General features: G+C 42.3%; 1 protein-coding gene across 8 annotated transcripts in view; it reads left to right on the forward strand.

Annotated features, from left to right (window-relative positions):
* Window positions 1-18,431, forward strand: part of RYR3 (ryanodine receptor 3) — a 954,561-nt gene that overhangs the window by 606,522 nt on the left and 329,608 nt on the right. For all 8 annotated transcript variants that reach the window (XM_089671311.1, XM_089671312.1, XM_089671314.1 and 5 more), the window contains 3 exons: window positions 6,601-6,676; window positions 17,977-18,100; window positions 18,289-18,404. In XM_089671311.1, the coding sequence (XP_089527437.1) occupies window positions 6,601-6,676; window positions 17,977-18,100; window positions 18,289-18,404 (316 nt within the window). The remainder of the gene's footprint in view (window positions 1-6,600; window positions 6,677-17,976; window positions 18,101-18,288; window positions 18,405-18,431) is intronic.

The raw sequence follows: 18,431 nt of genomic DNA on the forward strand, positions 1-18,431 counted from the left end.
TTATTAAAAATACAAAAAAAAAACAAACAAACCACATGTACATAAGTATTCACAGCTTTTGCTCAATACTTTGTTGAAGCACCTTTAGCACCAATTACAGCCTAAAGTCGTTTTGAGTACGATGCTACAAGCTTGGCACACCTATTTTTGGGCAATTTCTCTCATTCTTCTTTGAAGTACCTCTCAAGCTCCATCAGGTTGGATGGGGAAAGTCAGTGCACAGCCATTTTCAGATCTCTCCAGAGATGTTTAATTGGGTTCAAGTCTGGCCTCTGACTGGGCCACTCCAGGACATTCACAGAGTTGGCCCATAGCCACTCCTTTGTTATGTGGGCTATGTGCTTAGGGTCATTGTCCTGTTGAAAGATTAACCGTCACCCCAGTCTAAGGTCCAGAGTGCTCTGGAACAGGTTTTCATCAATGATGTCTCTGTACATTACTGCATTCATCTTTCTTTCCATCCTGACTTGTCTCCCAGTTTCTGCCACTGAAAACCATCCCCACAGCATGATGCCGCCACCACCATGCTTCGCTGTAGGGATGGTATTGGCCAGGTGGTGAGCGGTGCCTGGTTTCCTGGAGACATTACACTTGGCATTCAGGTCAGAGAGTTCAATCTTTGTTTCATCAGACCAGAGCATTTTGTTTCTCATGGTCTGAGAGTCCTTCAGGTGCCTTTTGGCAAACTCCAGGTGGGCTGCCATTTGCCTTTTACTGAGGAGTAGCTTCCGTCTGGCCACTCTACCATACAGACCTCATTGGTGGAGTGCTGCAGAGATGGTTGTTCTTCTGGAAGGTTCTCCTCTCTCCACAGAGAAACACTGGAGCTCTTTCAGAGTGACCATCAGGTGCTTGGTTACCTCCCTAGCTAAGGCACATCTCCCTTGATCGCTCATTTTGGCAAGGCGGCCCACTTTAGGCAGATTCCTGGTGGTTCCAAACTTCTTCCATTTACGGATGATGGAGGCCACTGTGCTCATTGGGACCTTCAATACTGCAGAAATCTTTCTGTACCCTTCCCCAGATCTGTGCCTTGATACAATCCTGTCTCGGAGGTGTGCGGACAATTCCTTGGACTTCATTGCTTGGTTTGTGCTCTGATGTGCACTGTTAACTGTGGGACCTTATATAGACAGGTTTATGCCTTTCCTACTTATGTCCAATCAACTGAATTTCCCACAGGTGGACTCCAATCAATTTGTGGAAACATCTCAAGGATGATCAGTGGGAACAGGATGCACCAGAGCTCAATTTTAAGTGTCATGGCAAAGGCTGTGAATACTTATGTACATGTGGGGTTTTTTTTTTTCATTTTTTATTTTTAATAAACTGCAAAGATTTGAAAAATGAGCTTCTTTCACATTGTCATTATGGGGTATTGCTTGTAGAATGTTAAGGAAAAAAATGTATTTAATCCATTTTGGAATAAGGCTGTAACATAACAAAATGTTAGTTAAGCTCTGTGAATACTTTCTGGATGCACTGTATTCTACAACTATATCAAATTTTCACATAATTTTTTAGAATGCCAGGGATGCAGTACGTTGACGCCTTCTCATCGCAAGTCTGTCCAATTCTACTTTAGGTAGCAACATAACCATACATTGTTGAATTGCTTCTGACTCTGTGTCCCTTAATTAACTCGAAGAAAGAAGGATTTTATTGTCTATGGTTTAACCTCTTCCTGCCTCCACCTCTTGGCCATTTAAGAGGTTCTAAATGCTGAGAGGCAGAGATAGGCATTCTGTTAATGTGACTGCTGTGATTGTCAGTCACAGCAGTCACATAATCAGAACGCTCCTGATTCCGATTACAAGTATGCTTCAGGAGCTTTCTGGTACCTGCCATTAACTGTGCTGGGTGCACACAGGGAGCGTGCTCTCTGCACAAAAAACATGTTCACATAAGGACTCATATATGCGGCCTCTCAGTGTTAAAGCCCACCTGCCAAGAAGCCGCATAAATAATAATGTTTAGACATTTCTTGAACAAAACCAACAGTCATACAAACCGGTCTCTCTTTACATTTACAGTCAATTGTCAATATAATTACAAACCTTCCAGTAAACTATAATTGTCTAAATAACATCTTGCATAATTTTTTTACATGAAGAATCCAGAATATCTCTACAGAATTATATATAGAAATTATTATACCCGTAGATAACTTATAAATAAACCAAATACTTAACTAAACAAACAAAAAAAAAGGAGGAAAACACATTCAGGGCCATGCCTTATAAATCTTACATATACAGTATTTCGTACAGCCATAAACAATATAATAGCTAGCCAATCACCATGAATACCTAGGGGGCTAGTGCCCTCCAGCATAGAACACATCAGCTAGGCTTCCCCTCTTTAAAACAATAGTCTATTCAGAATTAGTTGAAGCTAAAATTCCTGTTTTCTCATCTATAGATCAAACCAGATAGTCAGGCTTCCTTTTTTTATATGGCCAATAAAACTTTTGCTTTCTTTGACTTTTTTGTCAGTAACCTTTTTGTAGTAAACCGAATAGAAACTTTGCTTATGCCCTAATAAGAAACTTCAATTATTATTGCTTGATAATAATAATGTGTTTGATTTTTGGACTGGCTGACATGCCTCCAGTTAACGTGAAATGGAAACACTGCACTTGCAATATGAAAATAGCCATCTAATTACAATTCTAGTGCACTAGGTTGAAGGGGAAGTAAACTCTGGAAGGTGTGCCTAATATAATGACAAGCAGAGGTCAAACAACTAGCCCCTATTAGTGCTTGTAGTCTCCCTGCAACTGATCTTTTCCCCCTCACTAACTGGCCATGCCATGTACCACACTGTATCTCCATGTAGAGGTGCCACGTTGAGGCACTGGCATAGCGTGGGTTGTCATCTCCCGGGGCAAGGCAAGTACTTTGCGCCCTCTAACTCACAGCAGAGTGGCTAGCCAATAACCCCGACGTAACGCTGTTACAGGGACATAGGCTGGCTTATATAACAATAAAAACCTGTCATGGGGAAATTCCCTTATCATTATGACTATTGCCCTCTCACCAACTTTCACAAACCCCCCCCCACAGCTCTTACCTCTTCACACCCCCCCCCCCAAGCTCTCTCCTCTTCACAAATCCCCCCCCTCCCCACAGCTCTGTCCTCTTCACAAATATCCCCCTACCCACAACTCTCACCTCTTCACAAATACTCCCCAAGACTCTTCACAAATTCCCCCCTCCCCACAGCTCTCTCCTCTTCACAAATACCCCCCACCCACTCACACAAACACTCTTCACAAATACCCCCACTCTTCACCTCTCTCTCATCTTCACAACCCCCCCCCCCCCCCCACACACACACACACACACACACAGAGCTCACTCCTCTTCAAAAATGCCAACCACGGCACCACCTGCCTGGAGTATGCATGTTCTCCCTATGCCTGCATGGGTTTCCTCCGGGTACTCTGGTTTCCTCCCACACTCCAAAGACATGCTGGTAGGTTAATTGGATCCTGTCTAAATTTGCCCTAGTATGTGTATTTATGAATGTAAGTTAGGGACCTTAGACTGTACGCCCCTTCAGGGTTAGGGACTGATGTGAATATACAATATATATGTAAAGTGCTGTGTACATTGATGGCGCTATATAAGTACCTGTAATAAATAATAATAATAAATACCCCCACACACTCTTCACAAACCTCCCACACACACTCTAGAAATCCCCCCTACACACACACTTTTCACAGCTCTCACCGCTCCACAGGCACTCCCCAACACTCTTCACAAGTCTCCCCCCCCCCCCCACACACACACACACACACACACTCTTCACATATCCTTCCGCTTCACAAATCCCCCCTCCCCACAGCTCTCTCCTCTTCAGAAATCCCCCCTTTCCCACAGCTCTCTCCTCTTCTACACCTCCCTGTCTACAACTCTCACATCTTCACAAATACCCCACCCCCATACACTCATCACAATCCCCCCCCCCCATGCTCTTTACAAATCCCCCCACTCTTCACAGCTCTCACCTCTTCACAATTACCCCCCCCCCCGATCTCACCTCTTCACAAATACCCCCCAAACACGCTTCACAAAATGCCCCCCACACACACACACACTCTTCACAGCTCTCTCCTCTTCACTAATCCCCCATCTTCACAGCTCTCTCCTCTTCAGAAATCCCCCCTCCCAACAGCTCTCTCCTCTTCACTAATCCCCCATCCTCACAGCTCTCTCCTCTTCAGAAATCCCCCCTCCCCACAGTTCTTTCCTCTTCAGAAATCCCCCCTCCCCACAGATCTCTCCTCTTCACTAATCCCCCATCCTCACAGCTCTCTCCTCATCAGAAATCCCCCTCCCCACAGCTCTCTCCTCTTCACAAATATCCCCCTGCCCACAACTCTCACCTCTTCACAAATACACCTCCCCACATACTCTTCACAATTCTCCCCCCCCACGCACTCTTCACAAATTCCCCCCCACACTCTTTACAGCTCTCTGCTCTTCACAAATTCCCCCCCTCCCCATAGGTCTCTCCTCTTCACAAATACACCCCCCCCCACTCTTCACAATTCTCCCCCCACACTCTTTACAAGAGGTGACAGAACGGAGTTGTGCCCTTCTAAATTTTGCACCCAGGGTGAGTGCACCGGCTGCCCTCCCCCCCCCCAAACTACGCCACCGCATTGAGGTAGTGTTTTGCTTCCTCACATCAGAGCCTTCAGCAAAGAAAACAGTGAGCAGCACGGTAGGGATATCACCCATTCTCACCTGAAATCTTTTGAGCCTGAGACTCTCAGTCAGAGAAGGCAGTGTCTTAGATTGCACATTGCAGATGAACAGCTTTAAAGTGTTACTAAACCCAAGACCCTACATTCACTCTATCTGGTCTCCCACATACACAGAACATTTAAATGCAATTATTTTAGTAAATATAAGCTGCTTAATACCTTTTCTCATCAGCAGTTAGAGCAGTCTTGTGACTTTTATCAGTATCCAGCAGAGCACATGTTAAAGCTTGTAGGAGAAGTTCTCTTTCTGCTCCAAGAGGATGTAGAACCCCTGACCTCTGTCTGGACAGTGCTGATTGACCTTGGGCTGATCACATACACTCTCCCAAGAAAAAAAAACCCTCTCTAGCAATACACACTAAACCGAGCATGTGCAGAGTGTCTCCACATGATATGTCTTATCAGGAGATAAGAGGGAGACACTGGAAGAAGGGGAGGATCAGAGAAGTCAGGATCAAACAGCATTTTTAAAAATGCCGATGAGTAACCCCTTACGTTCTGCAGTGAGTATAACAAGCATGCTTTACTGCATATACAGACTGATTTTACTGTTGTGGGTTTAGTAACACTTTAAGGCTGTAGGCAAAGGAGTGCTACTACTGTACACATATCTACTACAGTAGTGGTTTCTAGATTTGTTTTGCTTTGGGATCCAGAAGTGGAATATAGTTTTCTGTCTCTAGGGTTTGGGCTTTGAGGTCTGTTCACAATATTGTTTACTGTTCAGGCACATAAATGCCTAGACAGACTCACACACCAGAAAGTACACCGAAAAAAGTACATTCTCTATAATATTACGGGCTGAATGAAAAAAACTGAATTTGTGCTGCAGCTGATTGGCTGCATGCGTTAATCGAAGCAAACTTTTCCAACTAGCGTGTTCATGAGAACTTGATTGTTAGATCGACTTCTCATGAACAGAAACAGCCATAGATTGATTTAAATTCATCCGGTCCCCATTGAACCGGCTGAATTTCGATCCATCCATTCATCCATGGCCAGCTTTAGTCCACAGATTATTTCTAAATTTACAAGCAAATATGCACCACAGATTTTTTGGATAAAACATAACAAAGAATATTTACTACATGGAATAACAAAGATTTGCTTATATGTAAACCATCACCTTGTAAAACAACCCATACAGTTTAAAATATAAATAGAAGGTAAAACATTTGTGTATAGATATAAAAAAATATATAAATACCTTTTTCCTTTTTTTTAATAAATGATTGCATACCCTTTGTTCTCAGCTGCACAGAGAGGTGAAGCTGGAGAAACAACAGCACACTGGTCTTCCCAATGAATGACTTGTAGGGGAGCATGTCAGCACAAGACTGATTATTAGAGGAGTACACACTGAATTCCCAGCACAGCTAGAGAACTGACCACACTGTGTTTTCATGCATAGTGTGGTCAGTTTTTAATCGGAAAGCAGAGGGACTGGCAGAAACACCAGGGATTTAACACAAAAAAGCAATAGAAAGAGAACAGGACACTTTTTTCATACAAGTACATCGTACAGCAGGCACATATCAAGAGTATGAAAGGTTGGATTTACATATTAATTTACAGTATATCATGATTAAGAGATAATCTTTTGCTGGAATACCATCTGGGCATCCAAAAAAAAAAATGATTAGAACAAGCATTACGAGCAAAAAAATAAAATAAAATAAAACAGTCTTACAAATCCACACACATATTCACATGTTAGATGAAAAATTGGGCAATAATATAAATAATACTTCTAACTAGTAAAAAAACAGTGTTTAAAAGACATTTCTGATAACCGCTTAAGTTCTAATTGTGATTTTGTATAGGGAATGGTGGAAGTAATGGCAGAAAATTACCACAATATATGGGCAAAAAAGAAGAAGATGGAGCTGGAAACTAAAGGTGAGAGAACAGTTAATTGAAAAAAGCTATTTGCATTTTGTATGTGTCCTAGTCTATCAAGAGTCAAAGGTATAGTCCTTGTCCAAACTTAGAATATAGTAAAAATGGCGCTGTTAGCTGTTTGCTAGAATTGTATCTCAATATTAAAATGTAAGTCAGCGCAAAAAAAAATCATTTGATGGACATCTCTGCAATACCTGCTCACGTTTTATACCTTTAAAATCCCTACAGTAGAAAGAAATATACCTGTTGATTTGCCAGAAATGTACTCTTGTTGTGGGCTGATAGCACACAGCATTTTGTGTACTGCGTAACAACAGCCCCACTTGTTGTCTTAACGAAAGCCCCACAGTTGTCTTTTGCTAAACTGCTTAAACTCTCCCAATCTCCTCATCTCTACAATATAGATGCTAATTGTTCTGTAGTCCAAAATGAAAACTAAGAGGGCTAAGTGAAATTCTTACGATAACACTGGACAATTCTGGATTTCAGACAATACAGCAGGGGTGCTCAACCTGTGGCCCTCCAGCTGCCATGTAACTACAAGTCCCATCATACCTCTGTCTTTGGGAGTCATGCTTGCAAATGTCAGCCTTGCTATGCCTCATGGAACTTGTAGTTCCACAATTGCTGGAGTGCCACAGGCTGAGCACCCATGCAATACAGACAGTACAGGACACAGGTTCCTTTAAGTGTTGACCATGGGTTATATGCTTCCACCTTCACGTGAGGACATTGGCAAACAAAGCTGGCATGATAGCCCATATAAACCCCTCTGCACCCAGCAATTCTCATTTTTTTGCTTGATGTTTTTAGCTGATGGATGATCTCTCAACTGAGAGCAGGTTTTTGGCTTATATTTTCAAATTTACTAGAAGATTGAAGAGGTTGCTTGGATATTCACACATAAAAGCCCTTTATTCATCTGGCTGCATTGATGCCGCTGATGCCATATGATTGCATCTTCTGGATCTGGATTGGTCACACCTCAGCAGTGCCTCAGGGAATGGTACTTAGCACCCCATGCGTGGAAGTTGCAGGGCCAACCTATTAAGTTGCCTTTCAGCACAGTGTGGCACTCACCCTCAGTAGAGTTGTGCATTGCAGTGCAGTTAACTGCAGAGTGTTCTGCAGGTCCAGGGCAGTGATAATCTGAATCCTGGTAGTTCCAGAGCATGGAGGTCACTGATCATCTCCTGCACCATGCCTTTAGTCTCTGATCATCTCTTGCAGCATGTCTATAGTCCCTGGGCATCTCCTGCAGCATGTCCATGGTCTCTGACAATCTCTTGTAGCATGCCCATGGGTGGAGCTTAAAAGGGGTGCAAGGGTCACAATAGCAACCCGCCATGCTCCAGGGTACTCAAAAGAATTGGAGTTGTAAGTCAAAATGTGGACAGTTTCTCCAAAATCTTTTGAATTACCATTTCAATATGTAAATAAAGATCTAAAATAACTTCTTCCTTTCAATAGATTTTTATTGAAACATTTTTGTTTTTAGAAGATACAGTGGCAACTGCAGTCATGTATACAGGTAGAACTGTGAAATCAATGATTGACAAATCAAATGCGGTCATGCATAAAATGGTAAAACCGCAACAAATATCAAGACAATTGACATGTCAGAAGATGCATTAATCGTGTCATAACAGTGAAACAATATGGATAATAGAAGGATAAACATATGCCTATAATACAGAATCAGGAGTTGGTAAGGGAGATGTTATAAATAATAAATACTTGTGAGCTATTATGTAATGAGGTATTCAGTGGGTAATATATAATATTACAATTTTTATATATATGATGTGTTTGGTGCGCTGGCACTTGCACCAACTCACTTGCTAGTGTATGTACAATATTATAAATAAATAGTGCCGCGCTCCTATTACCTAGTATATATATCTCTTTCTCCTAGAGGTGCATGATTATTTAACTATAACAATTCATAACTCTCTGTGACCAATAAATACAATAATAACATAAATAACAGTAATAAATAGTGGGTCACTGTGACTAGTGAATCAAACAAATTATATAAATAAATAAATCAAAAATCTTCAAACATGTGATTAATAGCAATTAGTCCTAAATTGATTGTGACTGAGAAAATACAAATCCATACACTCTAGATTAGTGCTCCTCTGATCCACTGTGATTACTCCATTTATATTGTGCAATAACTTATATAAATGTGCACGTGCATATAATAAAATAAATATCAAAAGTCTTTTAAAATAAAGTGCAGTGTGCAGGTGGATTCCTTATTCCCTCTCGCCGAGTGCTTAGTGGTCTCCCTATGCGCTCACCTTAATATTTGCCTGAATAAATCCAGGAAAATACGCTTTTAATCCTTCCAGGATTGATAGGATGGGATGATACTCTCATGCAGGCTGTTCCAGAAGGTGGATATGGATCTATAGGGGTTCTCCTGTTCTCTCCTCTATCCCCTTGTGCAGCTGCTCATGAGTAGATATCCTGACCAGCTCTCTAAGGATCTCCTTATTCCCCTCCTGGGGTTATCACCTCCTCCAATCCTCCTTATACCAGCTGTAATTGCCAACTTTTATCTTGCTGCCCTTCTTGTGGATAGGTACAATATTAGCTGTCCGCCAGTCATGGAGAACCTCTCCTTTCCTCAGAGCTTGTGCTGCTACATGTGCTGGCATCCACATGTAGCAGCACAAGCTCTGAGGAAAGGAGAGGTTCTCCGTGACTGGCGGACAGCTAATATTGTACCTATCCACAAGAAGGGCAGCAAGATAAAAGTTGGCAATTACAGCTGGTATAAGGAGGATTGGAGGAGGTGATAACCCCAGGAGGGGAATAAGGAGATCCTTAGAGAGCTGGTCAGGATATCTACTCATGAGCAGCTGCACAAGGGGATAGAGGAGAGAACAGGAGAACATTTTTGATTTATTTATTTATATAATTTGTTTGATTCACTAGTCACAGTGACCCACTATTTATTACTGTTATTTATGTTATTATTGTATTTATTGGTCACAGAGAGTTATGAATTGTTATAGTTAAATAATCATGCACCTCTAGGAGAAAGAGATATATATATACTAGGTAATAGGAGCGCGGCACTATTTATTTATAATATGGTAAGGGAGATGTCTGTGTATACAATACACTGAGCTAAGGATCAAACAAAGGAGTATATATAAGAACAAACCATAAATCGTCCCTGCAGGAGAGCCAAGGGAAGGAAAAGAAAACAAGAAGGCGCAAGAGAAAGGAACAAGAGGATGTCAGGAGCACTCAAGCTCAAGCTGTAGGGTCTCTGGATTTATAGCGATGTAAAACTGGCTGTTGCTATAGAAGGATGGGCATGTTGGATCCATGGAGTCCATATTTTAAGGAATTTCTCATGGGTATCCAAAAGAATGCTGGAAAGATTTTCGGTAATGAAAAAGTCTAGGTGGATGTAAACTTCTGTAAAGGGTATGAACTGTTGTTTCCAAGCTCTCGCTTTGGTTTGTTTTGCCACCAGTAGTACATAGGTAGCCAGTTTAAATTTTATTTGGTGAGACCCGGGGCTTTCAAGTGCAGAAGGACATGCCACAGTTCCCTTGGGAACGGACAGGTAAATAAAAAGTGTAAGAGTTTAAGTACGTTTGTCCAGAACTGGGAAAGAAGGACATGTCCACCATGTATGGAGGAACTCCTGTGGTAGGGCATCCCTGGAAACAGGTGCCAAAGGCTGTTGGGTGAAGGTGCGCCAGGCGGGACCAGATACTACTTCATTACAGTTTTGAAGGCCAATTCAATAGTAAGGATATTAAAAGAGCAGGAAGTCAATGTAGTCCATGAGAATAAAGAATCAATACAAGTTTGGGTGTGAAGGGCGTCCTATGACAAATATGTTCAAATAAAACAGTTGAGCCATCGGGTCTTTATCAACGAGCACCGAAGTCAGCCAGTGTTTGATTTGTAGAAATTGGAAGAGTTCAGTGTGGGGAATGTGGTGTTTACTCCTTATTTCTGCTCACGGCAGGTGAGAGAGAAAAGTCAGGTCAGTCCAGGTCAGCAACAAACATGCAACTAACAGACAAATATTATGACACTTTATCTCTGGGGTAGCTGGTGATAAGACACAGCACTTCAAAGGCTGGTGCCTAAATATTCTTCTGGTCAGAGGATATGACCACCATAGTTTTGGGAACTCTGGAAGTCCTGGAGGTATTAGAGGTCCTAAGAATCTTGGAATCCTGGAAACACATAGACATGCCAAACCGCTTCCACTTAATCTGGTACTGAAAGTGCCCAATGACTCATTTGGAATTCACAATTGCTTCAACCTTGTTATTTAATATTCTCCACAAGAAGATGATGAGATTGATGAGAAAATTGGATCCCTCCACTGGACACAATGGGTTTGATTTACTAAAAGTAAATAAACTGTTCACTTTGCAAGGGAAGTTGTACTTTGCAGGAGAATCTTTCAGAGCTTCATGAATGAGGTGAAGCTCTGTTGTCTTTCATTATCCAAACATGTGCAAGCAAAAATGCAGTTTTCCTCATTGTTCTTATACATGATTCACCACATTCACTAAGCCCTGGGAGAATTTCCCTTGCATAGTGTAACTTCCTTTGCAAAGTTTACAGCCTACTTGCCTTTGGTAAATCAACCCCTATATCATCCAGCACACAAAAAAATCTAACCATGTTTTTATAGGAGACATCAGCTGTGTCTGAAGCCGTAATAGTCCTTTCGTTGGGAGGAAAGTAGCTACAGCTGTGCTAAAAAGTTTGCAAACCCTGGCAGAAATTGTGAAATGTTGGCATTGATATTGAAAATATGACTGATCATGCCAAAAAATGCTTTTTTATTGAAGGATGATCATATGAAGCCATTTTTATCAAATAGTTGTTTGGCTCCTTTTTAAATCATAATGATAACAGAAATCACCCAAATGGCCATGATCAAAAGTTTACATACCCTGGAATGTTTGGCCTTGGTACAGACACACAAGGTGACACACACAGGTTAAAATGCTAATTAGAGGTTAATGTCCCACATCTGTGGATTTTTACATTTCAATTAGTGTCAGTGTATAAATAGTCAATGAGTTTGTTAGCTCTTATGTGGAAGCACTGACTAGGCTAGATACTGAGCCATGGGGATCAGAAAAGAACTGTCAAAAGTCCTGCGTAAGAAGGTAAAAGAACTTTATAAAGATGGGGCAGCACAGTGGCTTAGTGGTTAGCACGTCTGCCTTGCAGTAAATGGGTCATGGGTTCTATTCCTGACCATGGCGCCTCCTGCATGGCGTTTGCATGTTCTCCCTGTGCTTGTGTGGGTTTCCTCCGGGTGCTCTGGTTTCCTTCCACATTCCAAAGACATGCTGGTAGGTTAATTGGATCCTGTATAAATTGGCCCTAATATGTGTATGTATGAATGTAAGTTAGGGACCTTAGATTGTACACTCCTTGAGGGTTAGGGACTGATGTGAATGTTCAATATATATGTGTAAAGCGCTGCGTAAATTGACAGCGCTATATAAGTACCTGAAATAAATAAATAAATAAAGATGGAAAAGGACATAAAAAGATGTCTAAAGCCTTGAATATGCCAATCAGTACTGTTAAATCACTTATTAAAAAGTGGAAAGTTTGGGGATCTCTTGATACCAAGCCAAGGTCAGGTAGACCAAGAAAGATTGCAGACATAACTGACAGAAGAATTGTCCGGGATTCAAAGAAAAACCCAAAGGCAACCTCAAAAGAAATACCGGCTGCTCTGGAAAAAGATGGTGTGGTTGTTTTTAAGAAGTACAACAAGGTGATACTGGCACAAAAATTAGCTGTTTGGTCGAGGTGCCAGAAAGAAACTTTTACTGTACCAATGCCACAAAAAAGCCTGGTTACAATATGCCTGACAACACCTTGACATGCCTAACCAGGCCTTTTTATGTTATTGATGCAGTAAAGGCTTCTTTCTGCCACCTCGATCACGCAGCTCATTTTTGTTCAAGTGTCATCATATTGTGCTCCTTCAAAACAACCACACTGTCTTTTTCCAGAGCAACCTGTATTTTTCTTGTGGTTACCTGTGGGTTTCCCTTAGTATCCCAAACAATTCTTCTGGCAGTTGTGGCTTTCTTGGTCTACCTGACCTTGGCTTGGTATCAAGAGGTCCCTGAATTTTCTGCTTCTTAGTGGAAGTGAAGACTGGCAGATTCAAGGCTTTGGACATCTTTTTATGTCCTTTTCCATCTTTATAAAGTTCCATTTCCTTGTTACGCAGGACTTTTGACAGTTCTTTTCTGATCCCCATGGATCAGTATCTAGCCTAGTCAGTGCTTCCACTTAAGAGCTAACAAACTCATTGACTATTTATACACTGACACTAATTGCAACTTAAAAATCCACAGATGTGGGACATTAACCTCTAACTGACATTTTAACCCGTGTGTGTCACCTTGTGTGTCTGTACCAAGGTCAAACATTCCAGATTATATATACTTGTGATCACGGCCATTTGGGTGATTTTTGTTATCATTATGATTTCAAAAAAGGAGCCAAACAACTATTTGATAAAAATGGCTTCATATGATCATCATCCTTCAATAACAGAGCATTTTTTACATGATCAGTCATATTTTCAATATCAATGCCAAAATTTCACAATTTCTGCCTGGGTATGCACACTTTTGAGCACAACTGTAATTTGATGAGCCAGTCTACCATCACGAAAATAGAATTGTACTTTTGAGATAGTGGCAGTTCAACAATGACGTCCTTGGCAAACATGCTTTAAGGGTGTGTTGTAATAAGCAAAATCATGGCTTGGTTCTACAGTTATTTGTGTGAGCACAGGATGTACAAAACAAAATGAATGTTCTACAGTCCTTAACAATATTATGCCACCAGAAAGTCTGTTGTAGCATATCTCATGTCCTGGAAATGCCAAAGTTCCCAAACAGTGGGAGATCATGCCAAGCACGTAGGACCACTGCCTAGAAATTTTCAAGGACAAATATTATGTCTTCAAGCAGAAGTAGGTCATTGGAGCAGCATAGATCCACATTTGGCGAGGCTGGTTAGGTCTTGGGTGTTTCCTTGATCTAAAAGACTAAGCTGGATCATTAAGAAAATTATGTTTTACATAGGTACATATTAGGGAGAAAAGGAACATAATTGTCAGAGAACAATACATGACAAGGCATTGGGCTTCATATTTACATTTAGTCTTCTACTTGCTTAAAGTAGTTCTAAAGGCTTTTTTTCCTTAAAATAACAGACTTATATATTTACCTGCTCTGTGTAATGATTTATTTCCTTTTCTGGGGTCCTCTGTTGGTGCTGGCACCTCCTCCTCTTCTCCGAATGCCCCCTCAACAAGCCGTGTGCTGAGGGTGCACTAGGGCAGGTACGTTCCCAAGCCAAGCTGTGTGTGTCCATAGACACAATGTGGAGATTGGCCACACCCTCTGCTCCCTTCTCTCAAGATTCACTCTCTGTCACAAGTTAGCTTGCAGCCTCTTGTGTGTTTATTCTTACCTCCTTGCTGCTCTTGATTCCTTCACATGTGTGTTTGTCTGTGCTCACCTGTGGGCGTCGTCTGCTATTCCCTGGGTTTTATGTCCTTCCCTTTCATCACTTCCTGGGCCTCCTCCTAGCTGGCTTGTCTATTTAAGACATGCTCAGTCTGTCCCACTTTGCTTGAGCAACTTCGTGTTGTTGGAGCTCCTGTGTGTTCCCGCTGTGAATCCTGTATTGTCTGTCTGGGTACCCACCCCGGCTTCGTTCCTGACCTTGCTAGTTTTCGCCTGTCCTGAACTCGGCTTGCCCATTGGATTCCCTTTGTCTTCTCTCTTGCATCCTGCTCCCGCTAGCGGTCTCCTCCACCTCTGCTGGGTGTACCTGGGGGCCGCGACCTGGTCCCAGCCTGCTGCCAGTCCATCTCCACCATCAGGGGCCCTGGTGAAAGAGCAGGCTGGGGCTTAGATTCCACACCCTGGGGAACCCCAAGCTGTGGATCTATAGAGCTCACTACCATAGGCATTGACAGTTTTCTCCAGCCATGCGCTCTTCAGAGACACCGCAGCCTGTCCTGGAACAACTTCAGGCTTTGGCGCTGAGAGTCAAGGTCCAGCAGGCCTTCCAAGAACAACTCTGAAAAGGACTCATCCTCGTCACCCTCCAGTGGGTTCTTTTGCTCCTGTTTTCCAGAATGTCCCTGATCAACTTACCTCTGCAACCATAGCGACGTCTGAAGAGCCCATGCAGTTAGGTCGAACACACCTTACTCCACAAGAGCAATCGCGTCTCCTAAGATTTGGTCTATGCCTTTACTGTGGGGCTGAAGGTCATCTAATTAAGTCTTGTTCTGTCCGCCCACCTCGCACTGTACCCGCGGCTGAGGCCACCACCCCTCCAATGCTCCCTCAACATTGCCATACCTTACAAGATGTTTCTTGTAGTAAGGCTGCTCCCCTGCCTACTCCTATTGCGGGCCCCCTTCCGGTGCTGTCCACCTCTAGTTCCTTACCCTCTTTGCTGCCCAAACCTTCGGTCCCTTTACATATGTTGCAGCTCAGAGCTCCTATGTTGCGACCTTCTGGATGGGTGGAGGTCCCAACATCTGTGACCTCTGTACCATCTGAGTTCCCAGATTCATGTGCTCTGCATGCTGAGACCCCAAAAGTCCCTTCAGATGCTTTGGATCCAGCCGTGGTTTCCACATTAGTAGCTAATGTACCCTCTGTCCCCTGCCCTGCCCCCCTACACACTACCGTGCCTTCTGTCCCCTGCCCTGCCCCCATACATCCTACAGTGCCCTCTGTTCCTTGTATTACCCCAGGTTCCTGTTCTGTACAGCCTGTTTTGCCCACTGTACAAATCAAAGCCTTCATGCCTACTCCTGTGCCCTCCCTGGCAGCCTCCTCACCAGACCCTTCATCCTGGTTATTGGTTTCTGCTCCAGCCCAGTTTCCTGTCATATGTTCTGATATTCTTACTCCTTCTGAGGCAAATGTTTCCAAGAGCTTACATCTGTCAGCTTCTAAGTACAAAGTAGCTGTAGATTGTCATCACCGGGTGAGTCCCAAATATTTCCCGGGTGACAAGGTTTTGCTCTCTACCAAGAATATTCGTCTATGGGTACCCTTTATGAAATTTGCTCCTCGGTTCATTGGTCCCCTTACCATCCTTCGCCAGGTCAATCCTGTTGCTTTCAAACTCCGCCTTCCTTCACATCTGAGAATTCCTAATGTTTTCCATGTTTCTCTTCTGAGATCGTATATCATCAACAGATTTTCCTGTCCTCATCATTCTTCCCCAATAGCGAGTACTTTGGATCAGTATGAAGTCAAGCAAATCTTGGATTCTAAATTCATCAGAGGGAAGCTCTTGTATCTAGTTGACTGGAAGGGATATGGTCCTGAGGAGAGGTGTTGGATTCCTTCTGCTGATGTTTCTGCACCCCGTCTGGTGGAATTTGTTCATCAGAAGTTTCCCCTTAAGCCTTGCCATAAAAAAGTGGGGAGACCTCGTAAGAGGGGGGGTACTGTTACAAGTTAGCTTGCAGTCTCTTGTGTGTTTATTTTTTCCTCCTTGCTGCTCTTGATTCCTTCACACGTGTGTTTGTCTCTGCTCACCTGTGGGCGTCGTGTGCTATTCCCTGGGTTTTATGTCCTTCCCTTTCATCACATCCTGGGCCTCCTCCTAGCTGGCTTGTCTATTTAAGACATGCTCAGTCTGTCCCACTTTGCTTGAGCAACTTCGTGTTGTTGGAGCTCCTGTGTGTTCCCGCTGTGAATCCTGTATTGCCTGTCTGTGTACCCACCCCGGCTTCGTTCCTGACCTTGCTAGTTTTCGCCTGTCCTGAACTCTGCTTGCCCATTGGATTCCCTTTGTCTTCTCTCTTGCATCCTACTCCCGCTAGCGGTCTCCTCCACCTCTGCTGGGTGTACCTGGGGGCCGCGACCTGGTCCTAGCCTGCTGCAAGTCCATCCCCACCATCAGGGACCCTGGTGAACAAGCAGGCTGGGGTTTAGATTCCGCGCCCTGGGGAACCCCAAGCTGTGGATCTATAGAGCTCACTACCATAGGCGTTGACACTCTCATTGTGTTCTGTGAGGAGAGGAAGAGAGAGCAGCGCTACTGCAGACGGGCACAGCACTAGATCAAGAAAGGACTTAGGCTAGTGTTTGGGGGGGGGGAGCAAGTAGTGGGACATTTTTTACCTTAATGCAGGGAATACATTAAGGTAAACCGTGTCTTGACATTAGAACCACTTAAATGGTAATCATTCTTGCAATTCTTCTTGATATACTGTATGCTCACTGTAATCTACTGGGTTGATGCTATTTTTTTTATCTTCAGCTCATGTTTTTACTTTGTTTTGTATAGTTTTTGTTTTATGCTTATGTACACAAAAATGGAATATATGCAAAAGAGTGCCAAGCTATAAATATATATATAGTAATTAATTATCCTCAATCAAAAAAATTCTCAGATGTCTGTGCCCTCAAACCAACTTATATTTTGAGACTGGTGAAAAATAATAAAAGGCAAACTAATGTATCCATCGTATTCACAAATCAAAAAGTGTTCACAAAAGTGTCCATCTTATTCACAAATCACAAGTGGAAAAGTTCAATAAATGATGACAGTGCAAATTTGCAGTATATAGGGACACTCCAAACATGGAGCAATGGAATCTTCAACCAGTAGTCTTCCACCAGTAGAGAAAAAAAGAAAGCACATCCACAATCACCTAGGTGTGTACAGATGTCCTTACCAAATATATATGACCCCCAATTATGGTATGGTCATAGAGAGCTCATGGTGCAAGCAACATCAAGGTATCCTGGGATCTTCATATGCTCACATTCATAAACCGCTCCAAAAATGAGAACACATATAGAATGAGAAACTTCCCACGGTGTAGTAAAACCAATCTTCCAATTTATCAAAATAGTTAAAATGCACTCACATAACAGAATAGCCACACAGGCAACATCGCATGTATAATGGTACAAGCATCCGATCCTCCGCTTAATCTTGCCAAAGCCCCCTTCCCAATTTTGGTTTGCATGATCATGCCACTTCTTGCATAGTTGTTTTGGGTTGGTATCATAATCCCTAGTGCTGGCTGCTCCTTTTGTTGCACATAAGAACGGAGTTTCATTTCTTTTTAACAAAAATGGAAAATATTTTTTTTTATTACAGAATATATTTATAATCCATAATAAATCTTAGCTTAAAAATGGCAAAATATAAAAAAGAAATACAAAATCACCATACTTTGAAATCTTTATCAGAACTAATTTTTTTCCCTGTAGGTGCAGGAAGCCATCCACTGTTGGTGCCCTATGATACCTTAACGGCAAAAGAAAAGGCGAGGGATCGTGAAAAAGCCCAGGAACTTTTCAAATTCCTTCAAGTAAATGGATATGCTATATCCAGGTATGTATACCTACATTTACCAATGTTACAGATCTATCTATGTATTTATGTGTGTGTATACTGTATATACAGCATGCACTATATGTGTGTGTGTGTGTGTGTGTGTGTGTGTGTATCCCAAATTAACACAGTTCTTACACAGACTCAGTTCACCTATTAATGGTAAAGTCATCCAATATTTATTTCAGAGGATTGAAGGATATGGAGTTAGATGCTTCTTCAATGGAGAAGAGATTTGCCTTTAAATTTCTGAAGAAAGTCCTGCATTATGTTGATTCGGCTCAGGAATTCATTGCACATTTAGGTAATTTATCCTTTCATCTATTAAAGT

This window comes from Staurois parvus, unplaced genomic scaffold, assembly GCF_062004578.1.
Source record: "Staurois parvus isolate SC_StPar_1 unplaced genomic scaffold, SC_StPar_1.0 ptg000104l, whole genome shotgun sequence".
Taxonomy (NCBI): domain Eukaryota; kingdom Metazoa; phylum Chordata; class Amphibia; order Anura; family Ranidae; genus Staurois; species Staurois parvus.